The 26,244-nt window shown below is 39.3% G+C and overlaps 1 protein-coding gene across 1 annotated transcript in view; it reads right to left on the bottom strand.

Annotated features, from left to right (window-relative positions):
• LOC135223702 (uncharacterized) overlaps positions 1 to 26,244 on the bottom strand; it is a 331,013-nt gene that overhangs the window by 37,597 nt on the left and 267,172 nt on the right. The window contains 4 exon segments of the mRNA XM_064262426.1: positions 51 to 278; positions 4,045 to 4,274; positions 9,715 to 9,967; positions 20,074 to 20,219. Coding sequence (XP_064118496.1) covers positions 51 to 278; positions 4,045 to 4,274; positions 9,715 to 9,967; positions 20,074 to 20,219 — 857 coding nt within the window.

Raw genomic sequence — 26,244 nt, forward strand, 5'->3', positions numbered from 1 at the left:
GACACAGCTAATAGATTGATAGTCTTAATAAAAAAAAAAAATGAACCAACCTGTTGATGGGTCTTCCCTTGCCCTCGTTGGATAGTTCTGTCTTCATATCTTGTACCTCCCTGAGAAGCCATAGGTCTGTTTAATGTATTATTAGCTGTAGGAGAATTGGCACCACCTCCTGCAGCATTTCGCGCCGCTACACTTTTACTAACAAAATCTTGTTCTTTCCATCCTGCTTTCTTATATACTTCTCTTAATTCTTGGTGACCCCACATTGAGAAAAGCACCTAAAAAAGCAAAATAGGAAAAAATTATATAACATCACCACATGCAGATAAAACACTAAACTAAAAATATTTTACTTTGCTGATTTAACTTCTAATGATCATGAGCACTGTATTTAGGAATGTCTTTTCTCCATATCAATTTACAGTACAGTATGTATTTATATTTATTGGTAGTTTAATACAATTTCTAGTTCTGTGCATCCTCCAATTTTGTCCAGCTTACTGAGGAACCCACACATATTTCTGGTAATAGATTTAGACCTCATATATTCTGGTCTGCTCCATAAGCATCTCCCCGGAAATTCTTACACCTTTGCTACGTTGGAGCTTAAACCACTTTTAAGTACGCTTTCTGATCCGAAACCTTTTAATGTTTTCCAGCACTTCAAATTTTTCAGGCTTTTGTTATCTGCAAAGACCTAAAATCTCCTGATTTTGTTTCCTTAAAGCTGCACATGAGAGAGAGAGAGAGATAGATAGTTCATAAGTGGAACAAACCTTCGGTTTTAACAATAGCATAATCTTCTAGTGCCAGCAGGAAACTGGTTAAAAAACAATCAAAGATTGTAAAGCAAGAATCTGTGGCATCTGGCAACTCGTGCGTATAAGAGGTAGATGCTGGTCATCGACCGGGCTTGGAACCTAGTAATGCACCAGTCTTTCTTTAACCACCCTGGAGAGTTGTCTTCTGCTTTGCTCTCCTCCCCCCCAAAATTAGTTTTTATTTTTACCCAAGCCTGTGGTTTTTCAAGCCCAGAAGTCCCATGGACGTCAACATTTTTAGACAGCATTCCATGATTCCTGTGTTGACTTTCCTTAGGAACATGCAAATTGCAGTAGTTGTGCCTCACACCTTTTCCTATGCTTCGTCATCAGCTGTGTTATGTGTAATGCTGGTCCGTCTCCCAAGGAGATATTGCCCCTTCAGGGAGAGAGGTACCAGCTACATTTTGTTCTTTAGCATTTTACATTTGTTATTTTGAAGATATTTTGAAACTTCCCATCTGCAGGACCAGTAATGATTGTTGTTTCGTCTCTTTACCATCATTTTGGTTGGGGAGGGGCATGGGTCATATGGCTCTCTCCCTTCCTTCCCTTTATCCTTACAGATAAATATGATTCTTTTTGCTCTCACATGATAGTAATATTCTTTCCTGAGGGAGAGAGAGCATGTTATGTTTCATTACAAGCTCTTCAGTTGATAGATTATTGGCCATTGGGTAAGTTGTTAAATCAACACATACGCATACATTTGCAAAAGTCAAATAATACAGTTGTATCAAGTATAATGTTTATTTTAATAAAAGTAGTTTTACAACTTATGCATTTATGTCATAATATTATTGTATCATAATTTATGAACACAGTGTTCAGGCACCATTTGCATTCTTGTAGTATTTACAATCTTAAATTATCAGCTGATGGCATTTTATTGGCATCATCACAGCCATTAGTTTCTAAATGAAATTCATTTTAGATTTGCCTTTTCCTAAATTATCAGAGCTGGTTTTAAAAATGTAACTTACTTTATTTATATAAATGCACTAAATTGAAAGAAATAAAGCTGTGATTCTGTAAATATTGGATGTTGCTTTTGCCTCTTCCAAAATGCTTTGTGGCCTGCACATAGTGGCATATATTCAAACCAATTTCCTCTCCATTGCGTGGAAGATAACGATTCTTTTATTTATTGAGGTCACTACTGAAAATTAGAGGACATTTTTAACTAGTCGACAACTGTAATGCAACCTTTAATAAATGTTTGTTACGGTAACTGACATCAGCAAATGGCAGTCTCTCGATTTGATTGTTTATGTCAAAGTCTTGTGCGCAGTAGTAACTGCTTGTTAATATGCCAAATTTTGATTCAAATTTGCATTTCTCATAGCTTACACGCCTGAGGTCTTAACAATAAGATAATCTTCTAGCGCCAGCTGGAAACCAGTTAAAATCAATCAAAGATTGTAAAGTAAGGAATCTGTGGCATCTGGCAACCCATACGTATACGAAGTGGAAGCTGATCACCGACCAAGCTTGGGACCTCGTGATGCATCAGTCTTTCTTTGACCACCTTGGAGAGTAGTTGTGTTGCACTCTCCTTCCCATACCGGTTGCTTTGTTTGCCTGTTACTTCTTTACTTTTTAGAATGTGTGTGTGTCTATGTCCTTTTATCATGGATTCCTCGAAGGGCTCCAAGCCCCATCAACATATGTGTCCAGGAATTCAGGTATTTCCATGTTCCAGGTTTATTGGCTACTTTTGTTACAGATCCCCATTCGACTTGCAGTGGGTGCCGTGTAAATTTTTGTACTGTCTCTACTCCGTGCCCAGAATGTTGTTCCAGGCCTATATCTCAGTGGAGGGCTTTCTATAAGAAGAAGGATCAACGTAAGGTGTTCGACTTGTCTGTCATGGGAAGGTTTTTTGCCTCTCCAAGTGGACATTTTGGCGTCTCCTCCTTCCACTAGTCTTCCTCCAGCATCTTTTGTTCCTGTGTCCCCATCCTTTTATTCCACTGATTTGCCTTTGAGAGTATTGGGTGCTGCATGAGATAGTTTTATATTTAATGAGGTCCAAATTAATTCTTAGAAATGTCACAAGGTTGGTAAGCCTGATTTAATACATTAAGATTTGCATTTAATCTAATGAACTTTTACTTCTAGCCCATGTATTAGTTAAAAGCTAACGCAGATAAAATATGCATTATCAATGGTATCTACCAAAACTACAGCATAGAAAGCCTACCCTAGTGTAGTCTAATGCTATTCACAAAGTATATGGTGAAATCACGTCTTTGGCAGGGGCGGATTTAGGGTATGCAACCCCTAGGCTGGTGACCTTGGGGGCCCTCTCATTCATAGGTAAGCAAAGAGGGCCCTTACAGATTTGTTTTCTAATTGAGCACCTCTAGATTTTTACTATTATTCTATTTAATAAATTTTTATATACGTATTTTAAATTATTACTTTTTTTTGCTGAGGTGCAGGGTCTTTGGACCAAATTTTAATGATCGGATGATAGTACATGAGAATGATTGATACAAAAGTATACATGGAAATTATGGTTCTTTTGTATGCTGTATGTTTTTTAGTTTCAGACTGTTTCCATAGGAGATAAACTGTGCTTATGTATTTACAGAGCAAGCATCAGTTTTCACAATCCAAAAAAATCTAAAATTGAAACAAAATGTGGTCACACCCTCATAGCCTCTCAAGAACTAATGGTGGCTGATACATAAAAGGTCTGGTTTGTGGGAGTTGCCGGACCACAAGAATGCCAGATTTAAGAGGTAAGACTGTAATCATTATGATAACTGAATAAATAATACTGAGTAAATATAAGCCTACCATATACCATAACTATGTATTATAAGACCTTGGTGTATACTATTTGGAACCATTTTTAAGGAAAAGGGGAGCTCTTATATGTCATCAAATATGTACTGTCACTATCTATAGTACTGTACTAAACTTGTACGAGTCACATGTGTCGGTTATACCTTAATAACTCCATTCAAATATGCAGTCATTAAACATTTTTTAAACTTTCACCAAGGATTCAAATAATACTTTCCCCAATTAATAATTCACAAAACAATTTCATAAGCAAATAGATAAAACTACTATAATACACTGTAATAATAAAGGTGTGGTCGAAGGAAAGCTGTCTCAAGAGTAACTCATACATCAGCACACTGCTGTATTCACATTAATCTGAATTAGTAAGACTGCAAGAAAACATTACATATATAGAATAAGAACTCACCTGTGAGGCAAACTTAACAACCCTAACTGAATATCGTCCTCGTAACCGAGTCATATTAACCAGCCTTTCAACACCTCCAAAATCTAGTAGTGACCGAGAAAATTCTGCATTTTTCTTGATAACTTCATTTAACGTTGCTAAAACAGCAGCAATAGTTTCATCACTAGTTCCAGTATCATGGGTGTTTCCTGAAGGCAACTTCTGAACCAATTCCCTCATGGCATATTTACCTATGGAAGTAAAAAAAAATATATATGTAAAATATATCTAATAAGATTCTATAATATTACATATACGTACACCCTTAGAATACAAATTTTTAAGCCTTATTTCTGATGTATACAGTATGTCAGAGTCAGAAGTATGTTTTTCCTGTTGAAGAAACTATTACAGAGATGGCTTCTATTAAAGTACCAGTAAGAACATATTGCATATAGATTTGTAAATAAGTCACAATCTTGTTCTGCTTTACCTTTGTATAAAAAAAGTGATTAATAAAAACAATACTGGTCCTCAGTATGTTGGTTGTATTTTTTGTGTAATACTGAAATACAACACATTACAGCTTTACCCAACTACAGTACAACAATGCAAGTCAGTTTTTTAAACTAAAAGTTGTAATTACCAATAATCAAAAATAAAAACTTTGTTATAAAATCTTTTGCTTTTGCTAGCCTAATCATATTTATATCAATACGATGAAGCAAAAGTAGCACCTCAAATTAACGGACTTCTGTACTAGTAATTATAATTTTCTATGCTACCATTTTAGGGAATATGATTATTTTTTTGCTATGCTACTATTTTGGTGGTTATACTACATTTATAAATAAAGATCATAAATGTTAAGTGTCCAGTATAGGTTTAAGGATATCTGAAGAATAAAACAAATCTTTGGAATTAGTAATTTTTTTAAGGTAAACAAACCAGAGCCTTTTATATTAACATCCTTCAGCATAAGCTGGATCAGTCATTGCATCATGGCAACAAGTTGGTTGACTTTTAGAAATGGGACGGTGAAATGGGGTATCCCTCACTCACCCAACTTCCAGTTACAGTAACAGTGTGTGGCAGTTGAGGTGGGTACAACCTATTTAAAAGGCTCTGGTTTGCATAGCTCATTAAAATAAAAATGACTGTATAAAAATTTGTCATTTGTTTTTACTGGGGTAAAACCATAGCCGATGTCATGACTACTGTATTAAGTCTGGTGAAATGGTTGCCCAAAGCTGTAGGTTCCTGAACCAGAGAACCACAAACAAGAAATCAACTCTAAGGAACAATTTTAGATTACCATGGCATCTATTCTGGCAATTATCAAGTAATGGGTTCAGAAAAGGGGTTGCTGTTGGTTTTAGTTCTTATCTTTTATGATATTATGTATGTCAGTTATAATTGTAATTTTGCAAATAAAAGTGCAAAGAAATATTAGAACATGAGTAATCCAAAAAAGTTATTGTGCATCTTTGATCTCAATAAATTTATGTAAATATTTTGCAACAAATATGTTCAGACCCCGGAGACGGATGCTTTACTTCTATTGCACCCTTGTTCAGCATTTTCAACACTTCCTCCCGAAGAGCCATGAAATTCTGAGAGTTGTGGGTAAAGTCCAGTTGAAAAGGGGTGTGTCTAAGAGGGGATGGGGGAGAGAAGTTCAATGGTAAGATATCTCCGCTCCATACCCTCATCACTTGGCTCTCTGGCCCACCAGACATCCCCCTACCAGTGACAATGGAGAGGAAGAGGCGGCCACTCTATTGACAACCCCCTCTGCCCTTTCCCCTAGTGCCCCTACCAGGCTTGTAGGGGCATGGTTGAAAGGGGTGTTGCTGTTTACTTACCTTAGCCTGAGAGGGAGACTAGGAAACCCTCCCAGAGGCAGAACTTTTCAGAGATTTCAAAGGTGAAGATCTTTTCACCTGTTGTTGAGGAGGAGGAGTAGGGCGTCTTGAACGTGCCTCTGACTTCGATACCACTTGATGTACCAACCTGTCTTTTGTATCTGCTTATCGCCAGTCAATAGCATCTTCCAACTCATGCAGATCCCCATTTCTGAGAGACAACAAAGACTCAGAGTCCACTGAACTTGCCACCTTGGACAGTGCTGCATCTCTCCTGGCCAGGAGGTGGATGGCCAACAGGTTGGAGCTAAGGTGTGTCACATAAGAAAAGGCTTTAGCTCTGTACTGCAACAGTCTATTGAGAGGGGTAGGACTCGCCAAACCTCCCTCAGTCCTATCTGAAGCAATCTTGGCTATCGCGGTGGACCATAAATCCAGCCAGGAGACCATCTGGAAGATCAAAGCCACTGTAGTCTCCATAGCCAAGAACTCTCAAGATGAAAAGGCAGGGCCTTCAGCCCTAACCTGTTTCAGAGTTAGGCCAGGTTTTAGATGTATCACGTCCGAGTTAGGTGATGGGGCATTAATTGAACTGTACTAGTGGAATAGTACTTCCTATGGCGCACAAGAGAAGGGGGAAGAAGCTTAGATGACCTACTACAATGCAGTGATCCATCTCAGTCCGACACCAAAGCTTTGTAGGATCGACTGAGCGTGACCCGACAAGGGGAGCTCAAAAGGAGTTCTCGAGTCCAATTTAGCACCCAGCAAGGCCTCTATACCTATTGGGGTGATAGAAGATTGAGTTTGTGCCCTACCTTCGAGATTGTTGAAATCACAAATGAGATCAACAACCTCTGCAAATGAGGACATAAACTCTTGGCTATCTCCCTCCTCTTGTTCCTGCACAGGTGACCGATAACGGGAAGAAGATGGTTTGGCAATATCCTCCTCCTCCCGTAAAACTGCTGCAGAAGCTTCCCCAGGAAGCCCAACATTCTTGACAACATTGGTTAGCCTGTAAGGTCTAAAACCAGAAGATACCATGACTGAAGGCTCTCAGAACTCATCTCGCAGTGACACTTGTACACAATCTAGAACTTGAACAGCATACTGGCTTGTGAGAAGCACCCCATACATGATCACGAAAAGGATCACATACACGTACGTCAGGTGAAGCACGTACATGATCGCGGGAGGAAGCACGTACATGATCGCGTAACAACTCAAGTACACAACCTTGAGAAGTCAACTGAGCACGATCCCATGACGAGGAACGTCGCTGACATGAGTTAACTGAAGGAAATGGACTTCTGAGGCTAAGATCTCTTCCAGGAGAACAAGAACCACGTCCACTGACCAATGAAGCCTCACATCTTAGATCCTCAGCCTCAGTCTTGCCGATCGCAGAATCCTTAGGAGAAGCATGAGTAACCTTCACATCTGCAGCCTTCGACCTTTTAATCGGCGCTTTATCATCCTTGTGCCGATGAACTGGTACAGGAACAGACGAAGAGGGGGTTGCCCCCGACCTCACCAACAAGTACTTGCAATGATGAATCATGTTCACAAATGGAAGATGTTGCCACACTCTTAATGCTCCCCACACTTGGACTGTCACAAACACGTACGTGCGAGGGAGAAACACAGCTGTGAAGGGAAGACGAAGATACATAACCCTCATGATGTACAGGTTACATGGGTATGTATCACAGAGGAAGATGCCTTCTTCCCGCTATCTCCACTGCCAATCTCACGAATGTGAATGTGTGAAGATGAACCAAAACCTTGTGGTACATGAGGAGAAACATTTCTCTCATTTGCACGAACAGAACGTGCATGGGAGAGACACAGTCGTGTAGGGAAGGAGGCGATCACTCCTTTCATGCGAAGACAATGACACCACAAAGTCCTTTATCCTACAACCTCTGACACGACAGGGAGAGGTGGGATGGCATAGGTATAGGAGAAGGAGAGAAAACTCCACTCTCTACGTGGTCTCTTACTAGCTGGAGTAGGAGACGAGACCCTCCATTTCCGACTCATCTTCTTCGTAGACCCAGCAGAAAGCCTCTATCACAAAACTGAGCCAGTCTCTTGTAAACCGCTTGAACTAATGCCTTGGACAGCTCAGCGAGTGCAGGTGATGACATCATATTGGGAAGAGGTGACGTCACACCTAGGGGATGAATGGCTACTGCATCTGATGTCATAGGCTGAGAGGTCACTGGGAGTGACGTCACAGCACCTCCAAGACTGGAGCCGGTCGATGGCCTCAGTGGCGGAGTGATAAGATGTGACCCAGGGAGTGTTGATGATGATGATGGGCTCCGCAAGGTGGCAGCATGTGAGATCCAACGTAGAGGAGTCCAGGGGGAGGCGGGACTGCTATAGGGGCGTGGGGAGGGGGGTTATCTGCCTCTAAGAAATGCGACAGGAGTCCATCCAAGGAAGGTAAACCCAGTAGTCCCAGCGACGCCCACACAGCCACCATCTTGGATGACTCCGAATCTGAAAACGAGGCATTAGATGGCGTAGCCTCCTCCCTCTTGGGTATAAAGTGAGAACCTGAGGGAGAGGGACTACATTACACACAACATCCTGTGGAACTCCCGATACTTCTATCAACGAATAAATGGAAGAAAAGGAAGGAGACAGGGGAACATTCACACAGGGAGAGCGATCGCTAGAGAGGGAGAAGCCAAATCATCCATCCGAGGAGAAGAAAAACCCTCCCAAGAAGGAAGAGTCAAAACTACGATGATCCCTCCTTATAAAACACTCTCCACTGCAACTTAGGCCAGGCACGCCATTCCTGACAAGGATAAGTTATCATACAATAATTAGCGCGGCACCTACTGTACGTCGTATGTGGGTCTGTGGCAACAGTACCTAAAAACCTTGAGTATGGAAATCCATGAATGCCTGGGCACATGCGTTGACAAGGCCGTGGAGACCCGGTAGAATCTATGTCCAGAAATACACGTACACACACAAGCACTCTAAAAGAAAAGAAAAAAGGGCACAAATCAACTGGCTTGGAAGGAAAGCAAAGTGATAACGCCTTACTCTCCAAGGCCAATAAGAAAAGACTGGATACATCACGAGGTAGTGCGCGGTCTCTGGCCAGATATCACTCGTATGCACAGTAGTTGCCAGATCTCAGATTCCTTGCTTATAATCTTTGAATGTTTTTAACTGGTTACCAGCTGGCGCTTGGAAAATACCCTATTGTTAAGACCGAAGGTTTGTTCTGCATACGAACAAAGAGGGGCCCCTGCAATGGGTTGTAAATAGTAATTTTCAACTTCTCGTGGAAGGTAAGGAAAATTTTTTTTTACACCATGTGCATTTCCATATCTTCCTCTTTCCATTGATGTGTTTTTCTTAAATTGGCCGCCCTCAGAGTTTCCCCAGCCTCGGATGCAGCATGCTGATTTTTTACCCCGCCTTGTAAGGTTTAAACTCATTCCTTATGTGTATTAGACATCCCAAAATGAATGAGTGACCATCACTTTCCATTTCATTGACAGGACCAATTTTTTTACTTTACCAAAATTTACATTTTCATTCCCAGCCTTGTGCTCTTAATATTCCTGCCATGCAGGGTCTAATTCTAAATTATTTTCTTTGTTACCAGCTTTTTGTAGTATCTTAGGCAAGGTGAACCTCTACTTGTGTAATGCAGTCTGTGATATTTTATTTTTTACTTCTAGAAACAGACCCGATACCTCTCTTTAAACCATCAGTAAAATGAGGTTCCCAGTCATCTCACAATAATTTATAGTTTAAGAATTTTCATGTATAAAACAAGGATTATACTTACCTATAAGCTCTTTATTTCTCTGGTCTATAGCTAAATTACGAAGAGCTGTGGCCACTGCACAAACAACACGGTCTACTTCCATTCTGAGTAATTCTACTAATATAGGTAATCCTTTTTCTTTTCTGACTGAAGCTCTTACATCTATACTAGGCTGCCAGTAACATGCAGCTAAGTTTTGAAGTGCTCCAGCAGCAGCTTCTAGAGTTTCAGGATTACTGCAGTCTGACAGCAAAGATAAGTACGGTCCTACAACCTGTTTAAAATATATCAAGAGTACTTTACAAAGGAGTGAAGTATGTAATATAATATCAATTGTCACTAAATTACAAACTGCTGTTACTAATACTGTAGTTTAACCAGACTGCTGCCTGAAAAAAAAATTAACTCAAGCTAGACCATAGGGTTTTTCTTATTCACTACCAACCTTGATGTTGATCATATGCTTGATTTCAAACCCAAAATGCAAGAAACTTTGCATAACAGAGTAGTAAAAGTGTGAGGCCTTCAAATTCAACCAAATGGCTCGTCAAAATATATGAATACCTGGGGCTGAAACAAGTTTTCAATATATACAATCAGTGCAAAAATCTCAAATTTATGGAGAGCAATAGGCCTACAAACATAGTTCACTACTTCTGTGTAGGACACAAATTCTGAAGGATCCTAATCTAACCCAATTAAACAAAATCTTTAAAAAAAACTTTAATAATTTCATAAGCAGAAAATTTTGAGGAATTTGACAAAATTTAAGGGAATTGTGTGGAAGACTTGTCCTCAGTTGCTGATTGAAATTATAACTACCAAGTAAATAAGTTTTAATGATCATGATTTACTGCCTTCTTCAACCAAGGTCATGAAGAGCATTCATTCAGTATGCAAGGGTCAAACAAACATGGCCATTTCAAAAACAAAACATTTCTTAAAATTATCAATTTTCAATATGAATGACATAATCGTACATGCATTCAATCTTTTAAATTTCTGCACTTAGGTTCACTATTTCATTACAGTATAGATAATCAATGTTTATTTCTTTCCCATTTGATGAAAATAATTTTTGTGGCCTAACAAAAATGTGTATTTCTGGGCTCAACCTGTGCCGCTCCGTGAAATGCTCCTTATAGCATAATTTCTAAGGTATAAAACTACTATATATACCAGAGAAAAAAGTTGCATGGAATGCTAGGCATATGCCCAGCTCGCTCACCCATATAGGGTGTCGGTATAGTAACTGGGGCGTGTTAAAACCACTGTCAGAGGTCTCTTACCAATTAGTTATCTCCTCTCCCAACATCCCCCGTTACTACGAGGTGCCGTTCTACATCCAGCTACTGCCCGCCACTACTACAGCTACCCACGCATTTCCATTTCCTTTTCATAGCATCGTAAGACGTGCACGCGTTCATTTTCTGTTGTGAATTGTGCTCTTTTTTTCAAGATGTCAGACCTACTTGAAGCTTCTACTAATAAGTTGAGTACTGTAATTATCTATTCTTGATCTGGAAGTAGCGATATTCTTCATAAGTAATTATTTAATAATTTAAGTTTCAGGAAGTTCGGATGATGCCGCTCCCCGACAGCCATTTTGATGTTGCTACCTCTCAGAGCTTCTTGTTTACATGTCGACTGGCAATTAGTTCCTCATACTAATTGTGGTCAGGTTTTAGTTCACACATTTTTATACGGTGTTTATGCGTGCAATATGTAATATTTAGGTTATTTTGGCTTACGCTAGGCTACCCGACCGGGCTGCAGAGCTTCGGAAGGTAGCCTACATCGGGGAGTTCCCCTTCGTTATACATATGAATAAAGATTTAGCATATAATTACTTGATCAGATCAGCATTTTACCCGATTTTGTAGGGATAGTTATTCTAGAGTGATTTAGTCTACCTGACCAGGTCGGTATCTTACCCAATTTTGGAGGGCTAGGCTATTCGCTAGGATCACCTTTTATTCCTCCCTCTTCCTCATGTTCCCCTTATTGTTGTTTTTATCGTTTGCCATTATAACCTATCTAGTTTAATAATTATCAATGAATTTTGGTCATTTAGTTAGGGTTAAGCTACAGGCCTTTTGTCCTGATCGAGTGGATCCACTATGACTCGGAGGGTTGTCCCACCTGACCGGTCATAGCGTTCACTTTATTGCGAGCAGCCATTCTTCTTAGTTGCTCCCTCTCCCGGTACCCGCCTCGGTGGAGTACCTCTCACCACACCCTAACCACGGGGTACCACGTGAGTCTCACGCTCTAGAGCAAGTACGGGTGCAGCGGAGAAAGAGAGTGGCTACGCTCTCACTCCGCGAGTCGAGGCAGGTAGCGCTCTCTTCTAGCTAGTCACGGTTGGCCGCCAGACGGAGCACCTTGCCATGTACCTAGTATTCCTCTTTCCAGATATCCTCCACGTTATTTTCCTTCCGTTCCGGTACTACCGGGATAGTCTTTTATTGTATTTACATACTAATAACTTAGTGATTTGATCGGATTCAGGTATCCTACCCTGTTCTGATAAAGTAGGCTAATCCTACATATAAGAAAATAACGTTTGTCGGTCCTGGAAGAGGGTTACGGACGTAGCCTAGAATATAACTGATTATTATATCTATTCAGAATACGTACTATGATGAGAATGCAATTTCCAACCAAGTATTCCGGTATCTTAATTTTATCCATAATTCCGTTCCTGTTTTACTAAGTATTGTCATACCTAATAGAAAGTTTCCGGAGCTGGCAGAGAGCTCGGTACCTAGTGTCCGCTGCTCCGTAACCTTTCTATCTCAATGTACAAACTACTCCGGAAGCTGTACAGAGTCCGAAGACAAGTCTCACAGCGGGAATTAGTTTTCCGGAGCAGACAGACTGGTACAAGGTTATATCTGCCATAGCTATCAGTTCTATTCCCTTTAATTCCTAGGGTGATGACAACAAAACAGGGCAGGAAGAATTAGAATGTTAAATGACCATGATGAAAATGTTAAGGCTTAGTTATAATATGCATACGTCTACCTTGACGATATATTTTATAGTATAAGCTTACTATAAGAGCACCGGAGTTTCCGGTGAATGTCAAAAACTTAAGATACTCATGTATCAATTTCATTTACAGGTGGTACGTTGTCAGATGACAGCATGTGCGGCTGTACTACAACAAGCCTGTGGGCATGAGGTCTGCCGATCTCATGCACCTTGTGCAGTACAAGTAGACGACCTTGTCGTGTGGCACCCGGATGCATGTGAGATCTGCTATGGGCTGGTCTTAGAGATAACCACAGACTCGGTGAGTACATCATTCCATATTTTAGTAATTACTTCTAGTACACTGCTTATATAGAAGTTAACAAAATTGCTTTATAGTGTTAGAGAACTTAATAAATCCTAATGGATACATCTTTTTCAGACCCCTCAGGCCATCAAGAGTTCTTCTCTTTCGACCCTCAAGATCTGGGTCGGCGGATTCGGCCGAAACGTCAAGGCCAAGAAACCCTACGTCCTAGCGGAAGAGATGTGTACCCTTCTCTACCCGAATGCCAAGATGTCAGCAGCGGTGGCCAAGGAAGTGGCAGCACCAATCATCGCTAGGATTAGGGAAGATACGCAATTCTTGCCTGAAGATCTTGAGGGACTGGGGGAAGCTGTATTGGATGACGTGGCAGCTATCAGTCTCGATGTAGAGCCCATGGTTCTTGACTCCACTGTACAAGGTAAGGAGGTAAGTGAGGCAGGTAGCGTCCGGTCTAAGATACCTATTCTTAGTCCAGAGCCATCTAATTCTTCTTCCCAAACTTCTTTCCAGGGGTTCACTGGGAAGACCATGGCTGGGGAGAGGCCATGCTCAGTGACCCCAAAGATCAAACACTTGAAGAAGGCCTTACCCAAGCCAAGTAAGCCTTCGGAACTACCCAGACTTAACAGGTCATTATCTGCTTCAAGCCATCGGTGGACCCGGTGGCTGCTACTCCCTCACAACACGGGTCGAGAGCAAGGAGCTCAAAGGCCAAGACACCGGAGCTGTCCTTTGACCCGGTAGCCTTTTCCAATCAACTGATGGAGAGAATGGGTAGCATGGTCCAATCCCAGATTGGAACCATTGCTGATCGTTTGCAGTCTATGGACACCTTTGCCCAGAGGCAGCAAAATCAAGAGAATATGATTGAGAATCTGTTAAGATCCGGACTGCCACAACAGCAGCAGTTCGTGATCCCGGATGCCTCTAAACTTCCATCGTTCGTAAAGAACAATCCGTGGCGGTTGGCCCTACATGCCCCATTTGTAAACGGCATGTTAACCCTGGAAGGATGTGGCACTTGGCCTGTAGAGGATTTTGAGTTCTACCCGCCGGGATTGCAATTTCCCTTCCTGGGTTATGCACACTTAACAGAAGAGGCTCTAGTAAGGTTAGATAAGATTCCGAAAGAAACGGTTATCTATCCGAAGGAGCAAGCACAGTCCGCCTGGGTTCAGACGTTGAATGAATGGGAGTGAGTCAACACAATGTTGTTCCCTCATAAGAGTTCGTATACGATGTTTGCGGTGGAGGGACAAACACCAACCCCTTGCATCACAAAGGTAGTTGACCTTGCTCTACAAGCGGCTATGGAGGACAAGCCCATGCCACAGTTAAGGAAAACGGAGTTGACTTCGTTGCTATTTCCAGATCACGACTGCTGGGTTGATGCACCAGCCACTTTCACCACAGGGAAATTGAACACAGACTGTGCTTCCACACAGTTTAGTGATCGGTTACCTAGACTTCTGGACTCCCTAGTCAAAATAGAGTATGATGCACGTACTAGGCTAAGTAGGTCCATCAACTCGGCTACAATGGCGGAAATGGCGTCACTGGTATACCCAGAGGAGCCATTGTTTAAAATCCTTACAAAGTCCTTACTTCACATGCTCCAAAGTGATGCGTATGACTTTGCGGTGGCCCGGCGCAATTGCAGAAAACACGTCCTCTCTGAAGCCACGATTAGACATGAACCCAATAAGCCAATCAAAGCTTCAATTTGGGGTCCAGATCTGTTCCCGGAGGATATAGTTAACAGCATCCTAGGAGAAGCAGCGAGGGTGAACCAAAGCCTCAAAGTCCGTTGGGGCCTGATTCCCAAAGGGAAATTTGAACCTTCCAGAAACCAGTCAAGAGGCAGGAAGAGACCTAGGAAATTTCAGTCGTTCCAAGGTCCACAGACTAAATCTGTGGTTCAGACAATTCCAGTACCTCAGATGAATCATCCTTCCACATCAAAGTCCCAGCCCCAACAACAATATGTTTGGGTTGGCCAACCACCTCAGCAACAAGTAGCCACTGCCTCATTTACACCATCTCCGGCCTTTAATCTTACCTTTGAAACACAAGGCGTGTTTCATGGGTATAATAGGTACGCAAGAGGTAGCAGAGCTAGAGGAGCCTTTTGCCTCAGGGGCAGCGGAAGAGCTTCTGGAAGAGACAGGGGATTCCGGGGGAGCTGTGGAAGCAGACTATCTACAAACCAGTGAGACTCCCCAGGTAGAAGGAAGGCTGTACCTCTTTCGAAGCCGTTGGACATTCAGCAAATGGGCTTTCAGCATAATATCCAAGGGTCTGGGGTGGAGTTGGATAAAAGGGCCCCCTCCACCAACCAGTTTTCATCAAACTCCAACGGCAGAACTAAACCTCTACACCAAAGATCTTCTGCAAAAGAATGCAGTAAAAGAGGTAAAATCTTTGAAATTTCAAGGACGCTTGTTCAGCGTTCCAAAGAAAGACTCAGACAAACGAAGAGTAATTCTAGACCTGTCACATCTGAATACATGCATTCAATGCGACAAGTTCCATATGCTGACCGTCTCGCAGGTGCAGACCTTACTTTCCCGTGGGGCCGTCACCACCTCTATAGATCTTACAGACGCTTACTATCATGTTCCAATAGCAAGGCATTTTCGTCCTTTCCTAGGATTCAAACTAGGTAAACGGGCATACACATTCAAGGTGATGGCATTCGGACTCAGTATAGCGCCCAGGATATTCACGAAGCTGGCAGAGATAGTAGTCCAAGAGCTGAGAACTCAAGGAATACAGTTAGTGGCTTACCTAGACGATTGGCTTGTCTGGGCCAACAACGTAGAGGAGTGCCTCAAGGCGACGAACAAGGTAATAAAATTTCTGGAACACTTAGGTTTCCAAATAAATTTCAAGAAGTCCCGCCTTACTCCGGCAGCATGTTTCCAGTGGTTAGGATTACAATGGAACCTGAACACACACAGGCTGTCTATTCCTCCAAAAAAGAGGAAAGAGATAGCAAAGAACACAAAAAGCTTTCTCAAGGACAAACTAATGTCCAGGAGAAAACAAGAAAGAATCCTAGGCTCCCTCCAGTTTGCCTCAGTAACAGATACATTACTGAAGGCCAAACTGAAAGACATAAATCGAGTATGGCGGTCCAAAGCAAACAAGAAAAATAGAGACAAAATTTCTCGAATTCTACCAATACTGAGGAAAAGACTTCAACCATGGACCAAGGTCAAGAATCTGGCAAAATCGATACCCCTACGATTTCCACCGCCAGCATTAGTAATACGTACATACAGACGCCTCTCTAAGCGGTTGGGGAGGCTACTCCCAATAAGAAAAAGTCCAAGGTTTGTGGTCAGTGACATTTCGTCAACTACACATCAATATTTTAGAAGCCATGGCAGTATTCTTGACCCTAAAGAAACTTGCCCCGGCAAAGAAACAGCATATCAGATTAATTCTGGACAACGAAGTAATAGTACACTGTTTAAACAGAGGAGGTTCCAAGTCAAGTCACATAAATCACGTGATGATAGCAATCTTTTTGATGGCAACAAGGAACCAATGGCACTTGTCAGCTGTTCACCTGGCAGGGATAAGAAATGTGGTCGCAAACTCACTTTCAAGGACAACTCTGCTGGAGTTGGAATGGTCCTTAGACAAGAAGTCATTCAATTGGATTTGCCAACAGGTTCCGGATCTCCAAGTAGACCTATTTGCCACGGAATCCAACAACAAACTGAAATGTTATGTAGCCCCCAACCTGGACCCTCTGGCCTATGCCACGGACGCCATGTCCATAGACTGGAACACCTGGCAAAGAATTTACCCGTTTCCTCCTATAAACATGTTAATGAAAGTTCTGGACAAGCTCAGGACTTTCAGAGGTCAAATAGCTCTGGTAGCCCCCAATTGGCCCAAGAGCAACTGGTCTCCTCTTGTGGTGGAACTGGGACTCTGCCCTCGGCGGATTCCCAGCCCGAAGTTGACACAAATAGTACAAACTCGCAGTGTGTTAGCTTCCTCAAGAATTCAGAGTGCCCTAACTTTATGGACTTTATGAAATTTGCAGCACAAAAAGATGCTGACATTGATCCTCTAAACACACTGTTTTTAGAATCAGATAAAAAGAGAATCTACTCTTCGTCAATATGATTCGACTGAAAGAAAACTGGCACTGGCAAAGTTTTTAAAAGACTCAGATGTTCGAACAATGACTATGAATCTAGCAGTTACCTTTTTTAGGACCTTGTTTGAAACAGGCCTAGCTGCTAATACGATTACATACAACAATTAAGTCTGCTTTAAAGAAAATATTTCAGATTGGGTTTAATATTAATCTTACAGATTCATATTTTTCATCTATTCCAAGAGCTTGTGCCAGACTAAAACCAGTAACTCGTCCTCATACAGTTTCCTGGTTTCTAAATGATGTTCTTAAGCTAGCTTCTGATACTGATAATGACTTATGTACATATATAACACTTCTTAGGAAGGCCTTATTCTTGGTAAGTTTAGCTTCTGGAGCCAGAATATCTGAACTTTCAGCATTGTCTAGAGAGCCAAATCATATTGATTTTCTTCCTTCTGGAGAAATACTAATCTTTCCAGACAAAAGATTCTTAGCTAAGAATGAGGATCCACAGAATAGATGGTCCCCATGGAAGATTGTTCCATTTCCACAGGATCCGTCCTTATGTCCAGTCAACACTCTGAAAGCCTATTTGAATAGAACCTCCAATAAGTCTTCAGGCCCTTTATTTATAATAGAAAATGGAGGAACCATTTCCTTGAAAGGAATTAGACAACAGATTCTTTATTTTATTAAGCAAGCTAACCCAGAATCAGTTCCACAGGCTCATGATATTCGAGCAGTAGCCACACCAGTTAATTATTTTCACCATATGAATTTTGAAGAATTAAAAAAGTATACAGGCTGGAAATCACCAGCAGTATTTAAACGCCACTACCTAAAATCCTTGGAAGCCCTAAAATTTGCAACAGTGGCAGCAGGAAATGTGGTTCCTCCTGATATATCAGAACCATCATAACGGGGTCTAATCCTTATAAATATATTCTTTCCTTTGCTTTCTCTCCTACCTGCCTCGCTTATTGTCCCTGCCTTAGCCTTGGTATTCACCCGGATTGCACATTAACCTATATTTGTACTGTACATATACAGGCAGTCCCCGGGTTACGACGGTGTCAGCTTACAACGTTCCAAGGTTACGACGCTTGTCAATAGACGTTATTTCCAGGGTTACGACGCATGTTCCAGGGTTACGACGCCTACAACGCTCATCTGGGAGATGAAATATGACACCAAAAATGCAAAATAATCAATATTTGAAGGTTTTTTTTATGAAAAATGCCATAAGAATGCAGTTTACATAGTTTTCAATGCACCCAAAGCATTAAAAGTAAGGTTTTCTTAGGATTTTTGACGATGTTCCGGCTTACGACGATTTTCGGCTTACGACGCGTCTCAAGAACAAAACCCCCGTTGTAACTTGGGGACCGCCTGTATTAATAATATTAATTTATTAGATTTAAGACATATTATGATATCTGTTTTGGAATGTTTCCAAGATCTTTTGGAACTTTTACTAATTTTGTATCATAGATATATGTAAATTAGTATTGTACATATACTAATAATATTAGTGTGTTAGATGTGCGTAGACATCTTATGATATCTGTTTTGGGAATGTTCTTCCTGAAGATTTCCAAGAACTTTTGGAACTTCTTCTAATTTTGTATTATAGATATATGTAAGATTAATATATTATTAAACATGTTTGTTTAAATATTCTGATTTTATTTCAGTTCCTTTATCAGATGTTTATTTCCAAGCTATGGGACCAATTCTCTGTTACTATTTCACGGAGCGGCACAGGTTGAGCCCAGAAAAGGGATTTTGACAGAGGAAAAATCTATTTCTGGGCGAGAGACCTGTGCCATCCAGTGAAATGCTCCTTATAACATCATTTCTAAGGTATAAAACTATATATACCAGAGAAAAAAATTGCATGGAATGCTAGGCATATGCCCAGCTCGCTCACCCATATAGGGTGTCGGTATAGTAACTGGGGCGTGTTAAAACCACTGTCAGAGGTCTCTTACCAATTAGTTATCTCCTCTCCCAACATCCCCCGTTACTACGAGGTGCCGTTCTACATCCAACTACTGCCCGCCACTACTACAACTACCCACGCGTTCCCAAACATTCCTCATAGCACCCAAGCTTGGACCAGTCTCAGGTGAGGAAAGAAGAAGGGTGGGTTCACTGGGCGGCACAGGTCTCTCGCCCAGAAATAGATTTTTCCTCTGTCAAAATCCCTTTGTTAAGGCATTAGTTTCTGTGATGTGCAATTCAAATTTGTTAAGTAAATATGCTTCACACACTGATATGCGATTATAATTTGTTAAGCATATATGCTTCACACCAGAGGATTGGTAGCATAAACAGATGCTTAAAAAATATTAGCATTAATAATACTGAATTTCCCTATTCCAAGTTCCTACTGCCCCTATTGTATTGCTTTTAGCCTTCTCATTTTCATCTATCGAGTTTGACTTCACCAAACTTTAATTTATACCTCATTTAAGAACAAACCCTTTGAGACAGCCTAATGTAAGTTTACAAATACAACTAGTCTGGTCAAACTACTTTATAATAAGAGCAACCAAAAAAATAAGGGTGCACAATTCCTATTACAGTATGGTGCATTTATGCATTTCTATCAATTACAAATATGTATTAGTTGTCTGTTATTTACACATATATTTGCTTCTCATTTTAAACACTGGAAGTTCATATATACTAACTAATGAGTAATAACACTTCAAATTTAATTTTCCCATTATACTTTAAATGAATAGCTACTGTATAAATTACACAATCCTTGGAAACAGTACAACAACATTTTTATCAAATAAGATTACTATTACTAGCTAATAAAAATTACTGAAGGCATATCAAAACTTTTAACCCCAAATAGTCTTAATCCATCATAGAACTATATTTTTCAATATAAGGTCAACATCTTACAAGTCTACATTGTGAACCGGGATTAGTGTGAACTTACCACCTCTGGCTGCCATAATAATTCCATGCCCCTTAAGGGTTCTGTGCGTGGCCCAGTTGACCGCTGGCCAGTAGTAGTTTCCTTCAGGGCACCTCCAACAGGATCTTTCTTCTTTCTACTTCCTCCAAAGCATCCTAAGTTATCACCTATCAAAGGTATAACAAAGATATCTAATGAAGAGCCTTGTTTGAAGCATGCTAAAATCTTAAAACAACATGCTTTCTTCCCAAGACTGTGGTTAAGCAGCACATGCATAAGACATATTTTTGATTGGTCATGCTGTATTGTGCCTAAAAAAATATTTAAGTTGCATTACTAGCCATCCAATATTAACACACTTTATACATTCTTTATAGTCAATGCAACAATAAGATAAAAGAGCAATATATTTCACAACAGTCAAGAAAAATTTCACAATATTTTCCTGTCTTTAATTCTATAAGAACATGTCATATATTCAGCTGATTTAATCATAATTTCTATATGTATAATTTCCATAATAAAAAATATTGTATCTTTCCATCTGACTTTGGGTAAAATCTATGCTATACAATATTTAACAGAGGCTGATTCTACTACTCGAGTTATATTTTTATGAAACACAAAAAGTGAGTGAATAAAGCAATAATCCAATAGAAATAACGTACATATCATACTTACATTGTCCCAAAATCACCTACCTAATTTAAAGTTATTAAATTATGCAATAACCTAACACCCTGACAAATCCAAAAATAATAGTCACTATAATCTGTTATTACTAATTTTGTTATACAATGTATGTTGATTTCATTTCATTACTTGTGTGTACACGAGACTGTAAAATCATTCAACTAAACACAAGACTAGTAAAAAAAATTGCATAAAATACATGGTAACCTTCTAACATTTACTTATTATAATGACTATATGATATAAAAAAGGACAAAAATATAATGTCTTCACAGTATATTTATGCACACTACTTTAGGTCAGGTTGAATTGTTAAAAATAACAATATATAGAAGTATAGTTGCATTTAATATCCTCATAAAAATTTTATAGCTTCTTCCAATGAAAAACTAAAGTAAATTTGACTGTGATTAGTTAACATAAAAGCAGTGCAAGCCATGTATAATTCACCATATTGCAATATCATTAATAACATACTGACTTCCTTAAAATTCCTAAATCTAGAATTAGTGTTTCTCTCACTGGTAACTGTTAACAGGGAATTAAAAATAGAACTTTAAATACGTATCTCTTTCAAAGCTCTACAACAGAACATTCCCTAATTTTTAGGAAAGGTAATGGATTATATCAGTACAATAACTTTTGCTATTTCGGTTTTGAAAAATCCCTTATATCACTCTTTATTTATATCACTCAGAGAACATCAACATATTACAACATTCATAAAATAACAATCTCTAATGAAGCTATAATAGTGAGACTAGTAGTTATTAACAACACTTGAGAACATTTGCATTACTGCAGCTTTAATCACAACATTAATATTAGAACAATATAAATGTAAGGACCACTGTGAAATAGCCAGTTGTTAGGGGTGTGAATATCACTTGGGGAAAGAAGAAAGTTACAAGTAAAGGAGACAATGTAAGTAAGAAAAAGGTTTCTAAAGTGACAGGCTAAAGCCCTGGGCAGTTGAATGAGATGGGATACAGGGGTAAAAACAAAACAGATGTAAACAACATCTGAACAAGGGTGGAAGTTATCATTAGGGGAAGGTACCACTGGAGACAACAACAATTCTAGAATATTGACACATTAAGCTACTAGCATTAAAGTATTTTCCTTCATGAAAAGCTGAAAACTAATTCACTACGTACTACACTCAGCCATCTTCCTAAATGCCACTCTAAAAATAACTGGCAATAGTAGCAACATCACTCTAGAAAGGCTACAAAATAAAAATTCTAAATATTGCCATCTGCAAAGATGCTTCCTCATGCAAAGTAAAAGAAAAAATATTCTTAAAAGTACGTAAGTATCAACCACAAAAAGTTTTCTTCAACAATCAGCAATTTCTCTATTATAGGGTGGCTTCAGACTAAATATAAGACATTAGTCACTGCCACAATTACTCTTTTAACTAATGAATCAAGAGTGAAACTCTTATGAAATAAAAAATAAATGTACATTAACCAATCAAGTCACCTATGAGATCAACTGCAGCTTCTAAAATCTTATACATATCTTGGATGCACTTTCTTGCTTTCTTAATAATGAAACCTTCCCATTCTATTAATAATGAAACCTTCCCATTATATTCTCTACTACCCGACTTCTTAATGCCTCCATTTAATAAAAACAGCGCCATCCTTTTGAACTACATTTCTTAAACTCTCACTCCTACTTACTCAACATAACTAAACAAACAATTCACCTTGACATCTACTAATTTCTTTCACTGGCATATAACATTCATACTTCATTTCCCTAATGGAGAATTCACTCAACATTTTTGTGTAGTACAACTTAAGACTCATAAAACTCATCTTGCCTTCTGAACCTCTACCAATAACTGTGCTATCTTTTTGGATACAATTCTGTAACTTGACTAGTCTCTATCTTACTCCACCATCACATCACTTTCTACATATATGTACCTATGAAAATCAATCACATTCATTCCTAGCTTCCATATAGTATGCTAATTATGTTACTCCTACTCACAGTTACTTTCAAATTTCTCATCATTCATGCACTTTTAATCTTTTACCAGGTCCTGTAGTTTCTATACCCTACCACAAAAGAACACTTCATCATCAGCAAATAGCCACTCCCATTCCACTAGCCCTTTTTTATACTGAGCATTTCCACCGTCTTTCATTTTCTCACTTAACCTCTTCATTACTCCATCAAATTTGTTTTTAAACAGCATAAAGATAACACATCCTATTTCAGACCCACTCTCGCACAGACTAGACAACTAGAGGCAGTCCCTGGTTATCGGTGGGGTTCCGTTCTCGGCTGGGTGAAAACCGCCATTAACCGAAACACACCGATTTATGATGCATTTTCGGTTAATGGCGCCGATAACTGGTTAATGGCACTTCTGTTAAGTATTTTATGGTGCCATAACTATTATCGGCACTTTATGGCACCAATAGCCAAAACTCGACCTGTTATGTCACCATAAAACCAGATCACCATTAACTGAGACCGCCGATATCCAAGAACTGCCTGTAACAACTTTATTTCCCTTTCAACATAAAACCTTCTCAGTGCTTTAAGGTATAACTTATAAGAATATACTATTCCCCTTGATGTACTAGAAACTTTTCTCATTACATATGCAGTAACATAAATTCTAGGGCAACAACCATGACATTTTGTTGATTTTGCTGAATAACCACATTTCATCTGTATGTATGGATTATAAAAGTACAAGACATGACTGAACAGCCAATATTTCATAAAAAGAATTAATACAGTTACTAATCATAATAAGGCCGGATTAAAGAAAATGTAATTTAAATAAAGACTGGATCCATATACATGTCACAAAGAAAATGACACAAAATTTTTTTTTAATATCAATGCACTGACAGAATGTCAAGAGAATTGTATGTTCTACCAGTAAGTGAGCTGAGGTTACTTAAAATGTTATTACTGTACTAGTTTTACCATTTATGAAATTCTGGGCATTCAACAAATAATGGGTGTCATGGTATGATTAGTAAATTTGACAAGCCAAAATGAAGAGTGAATATTATCCATTAACCGACTTGTTGTCTGTATGTGTTTTAATACTGAACCAAGATGTAGTTTTTCCTACAAATAAAGGGGTAAAGGTTATGTACTTCTAAATTCCTCTGAGAAATACATTTAAACATGCTCTAATTTTGCAAAATACACATGAAAGCCATCTACTGCAGGACTTTCTCTGTTGTCTAGCATTGTTTTATATAAAAAAAAACCTAAAATGTATATCTATTAACTTAAAGACAAGTCAATCAGTCAAGTGGGTGACAGCTAGCATAATACACTGATGCCACCTTGAGTGCACTGGTCCCTTGCAGATTAATCATACTTCCCCAATTTTTTGACGATTTAAAATTTCCCGAAATTCATAGATATCCTTCTAAGAACTATCATTATCAAATACGAAATTATTCAGTAATCCCTCAATTATCCGGATTGTACCATTATCTGAAATTTGTCATTATTTAACACACCCTGACCGGGGATCAAGGCCCTGAGATATATTACAGTCAAACCACGGTTTTCGTACACCTTTTTCTAAGAAATTTTGCTTCGGTTATTGTACATTTCCTCGGTTTTCATACACTCGGAAATGCTCCATCCAGGGCCCAATGCATAACTGGGCCCAGTATCAAGCATCCAAACAAAGCACCCAATCTTCTTTCATGACCTATTCTGCTTTTGTGTCCGTTGTTTTTGTGCTTTTTTTATTCGGGTGCAACTACTAAATAAGCCATCATGGGGCCAAAGAAAGTTCCAAGTGCTAGCCCTTCTGTAAAAATGGCAAGAAACACTATAGAATTTAAGAAAGAACTCATACTAAGTGCTGGAGGAAGTTGCAGCCGATTTCAATGACAAAATGCCTACAAGAGCTGCTGTTAGTGAACTTAAGGGTAGCAGAGGCTGGTTTGAAAAATTAGGAAAGCATATGGGCATATATAATGACATGTTTGCAAAGTGGTATGATGTAAAAAATTATGGAGAATCATCATCCCAACAAAGAATTTTAAAGTAATGCCAGAAACAAATGTCTCTGGACAGTTTTATTGTGCGACAGGGGTCCAGTAACTCTCAAGCTGGTCCTGGTGCAAGTAGAAAACGAAGAGGGGAAGTAACCTCAGATAGTGCCAGTAAAAAGCAAAGAGAAGTAACCCCAGATAGGTCCTTGATACCTATGTCCTTCTGGAGGGAGATTCCCCTTCCAAACAATAACCTCTCTCCTCCTCCCTCTCCCTTCCTCTCTGTCTTCCATACACTAACAATGTTTTCACTAAAGGTAAGTGTGATGTTAAATGTTCTTTTATTCATTTCATTAGTCATTTATATTTCTCATTGTTTTCTGAATGTCAAACTTTATTCATTATAAATTGTATCTTTTGTTAATATTTTTTGGGGCCTGGAATGCATTAATTGTATGTATATTATTCCTTATGGGAATTATTGTTTTGGTTTTTGTACGTTTCAGATTTGTGGGGGTTCTGGATCAGATTATGTATGAAAACTGAGGTTCAAAAATTGTCAATACTGCACAGCCTCAAGGAAATGTTCGTAACACCACCTAATTGTCAATACTGCAAGGCCTCAAGGAAATGTTGGTAACACCGCCTAAGTACACTCAGACCGACTGGATCTTTTTTTTTTTTTTTTTTAGAGGGGGCTTGGTGCCATTAAAGAAGAGGGGCAGTAAGGCTGGGTAGAGGAAGGCTCTGAGGTGATGTTTTGGAAGATTGGTGGAGCTGGGAAGCACTTCTTTGGCTGGGAGGGGGTGGGGATGCATTGTTGGATGGGTGAAGGGAGTTAGGTAGACCTGACTTGATAAGGCTTGTTTGGTTTTGTTTTCAAATTTATGATATATATATTAAATTTTATGCATAATACAGAGACTGTAAGAGATTAACTAAGGTATGTTCACATCAATTCAAGTACAGTAACACATAATCACCATTTTTTATTTATATTTTATGCTACAGTATTCTCTTTAATATTTTTTACTGTATTTTCTCCTTTTTTATTCTTTCAAACCAAAATATGAACACAATCATGTGCACAGGTTACAAAAAAGAGAGAGAATCAGACGAGATGAAATATCAACATTATAAAATATGCTCGTATGAATATCATACCGAGACTCGACTAATCTTGCATAATGAAACATGGTACAGTACTGAACTGAACTAAATACATATAGATTTTAAGCCAAGCGCTGGGACCTGTGAGGTCACTCAGCGCTGAAATGGACATTGACAGTAAAAAGATTTTAAAGGTGTAACAGGAGGAAAACATTGCAGTAGGACAATAAATCAATTGTTAAGAAAGGGTGGAAAGTAAGAATGAAGAAAGAAAAATATATGAATTGCGGCACAGTAAAAGAAATGAAAGTGGTTGCAGTTAGGGGCCGAAGGGACACTGCAAAGTACCTTAAGTAATGCCTACAGTATACTGTATGAGGTGCCCCGATGGCAC

This window comes from Macrobrachium nipponense, chromosome 20 (genome assembly GCF_015104395.2).
Source record: "Macrobrachium nipponense isolate FS-2020 chromosome 20, ASM1510439v2, whole genome shotgun sequence".
NCBI lineage: Eukaryota > Metazoa > Arthropoda > Malacostraca > Decapoda > Palaemonidae > Macrobrachium > Macrobrachium nipponense.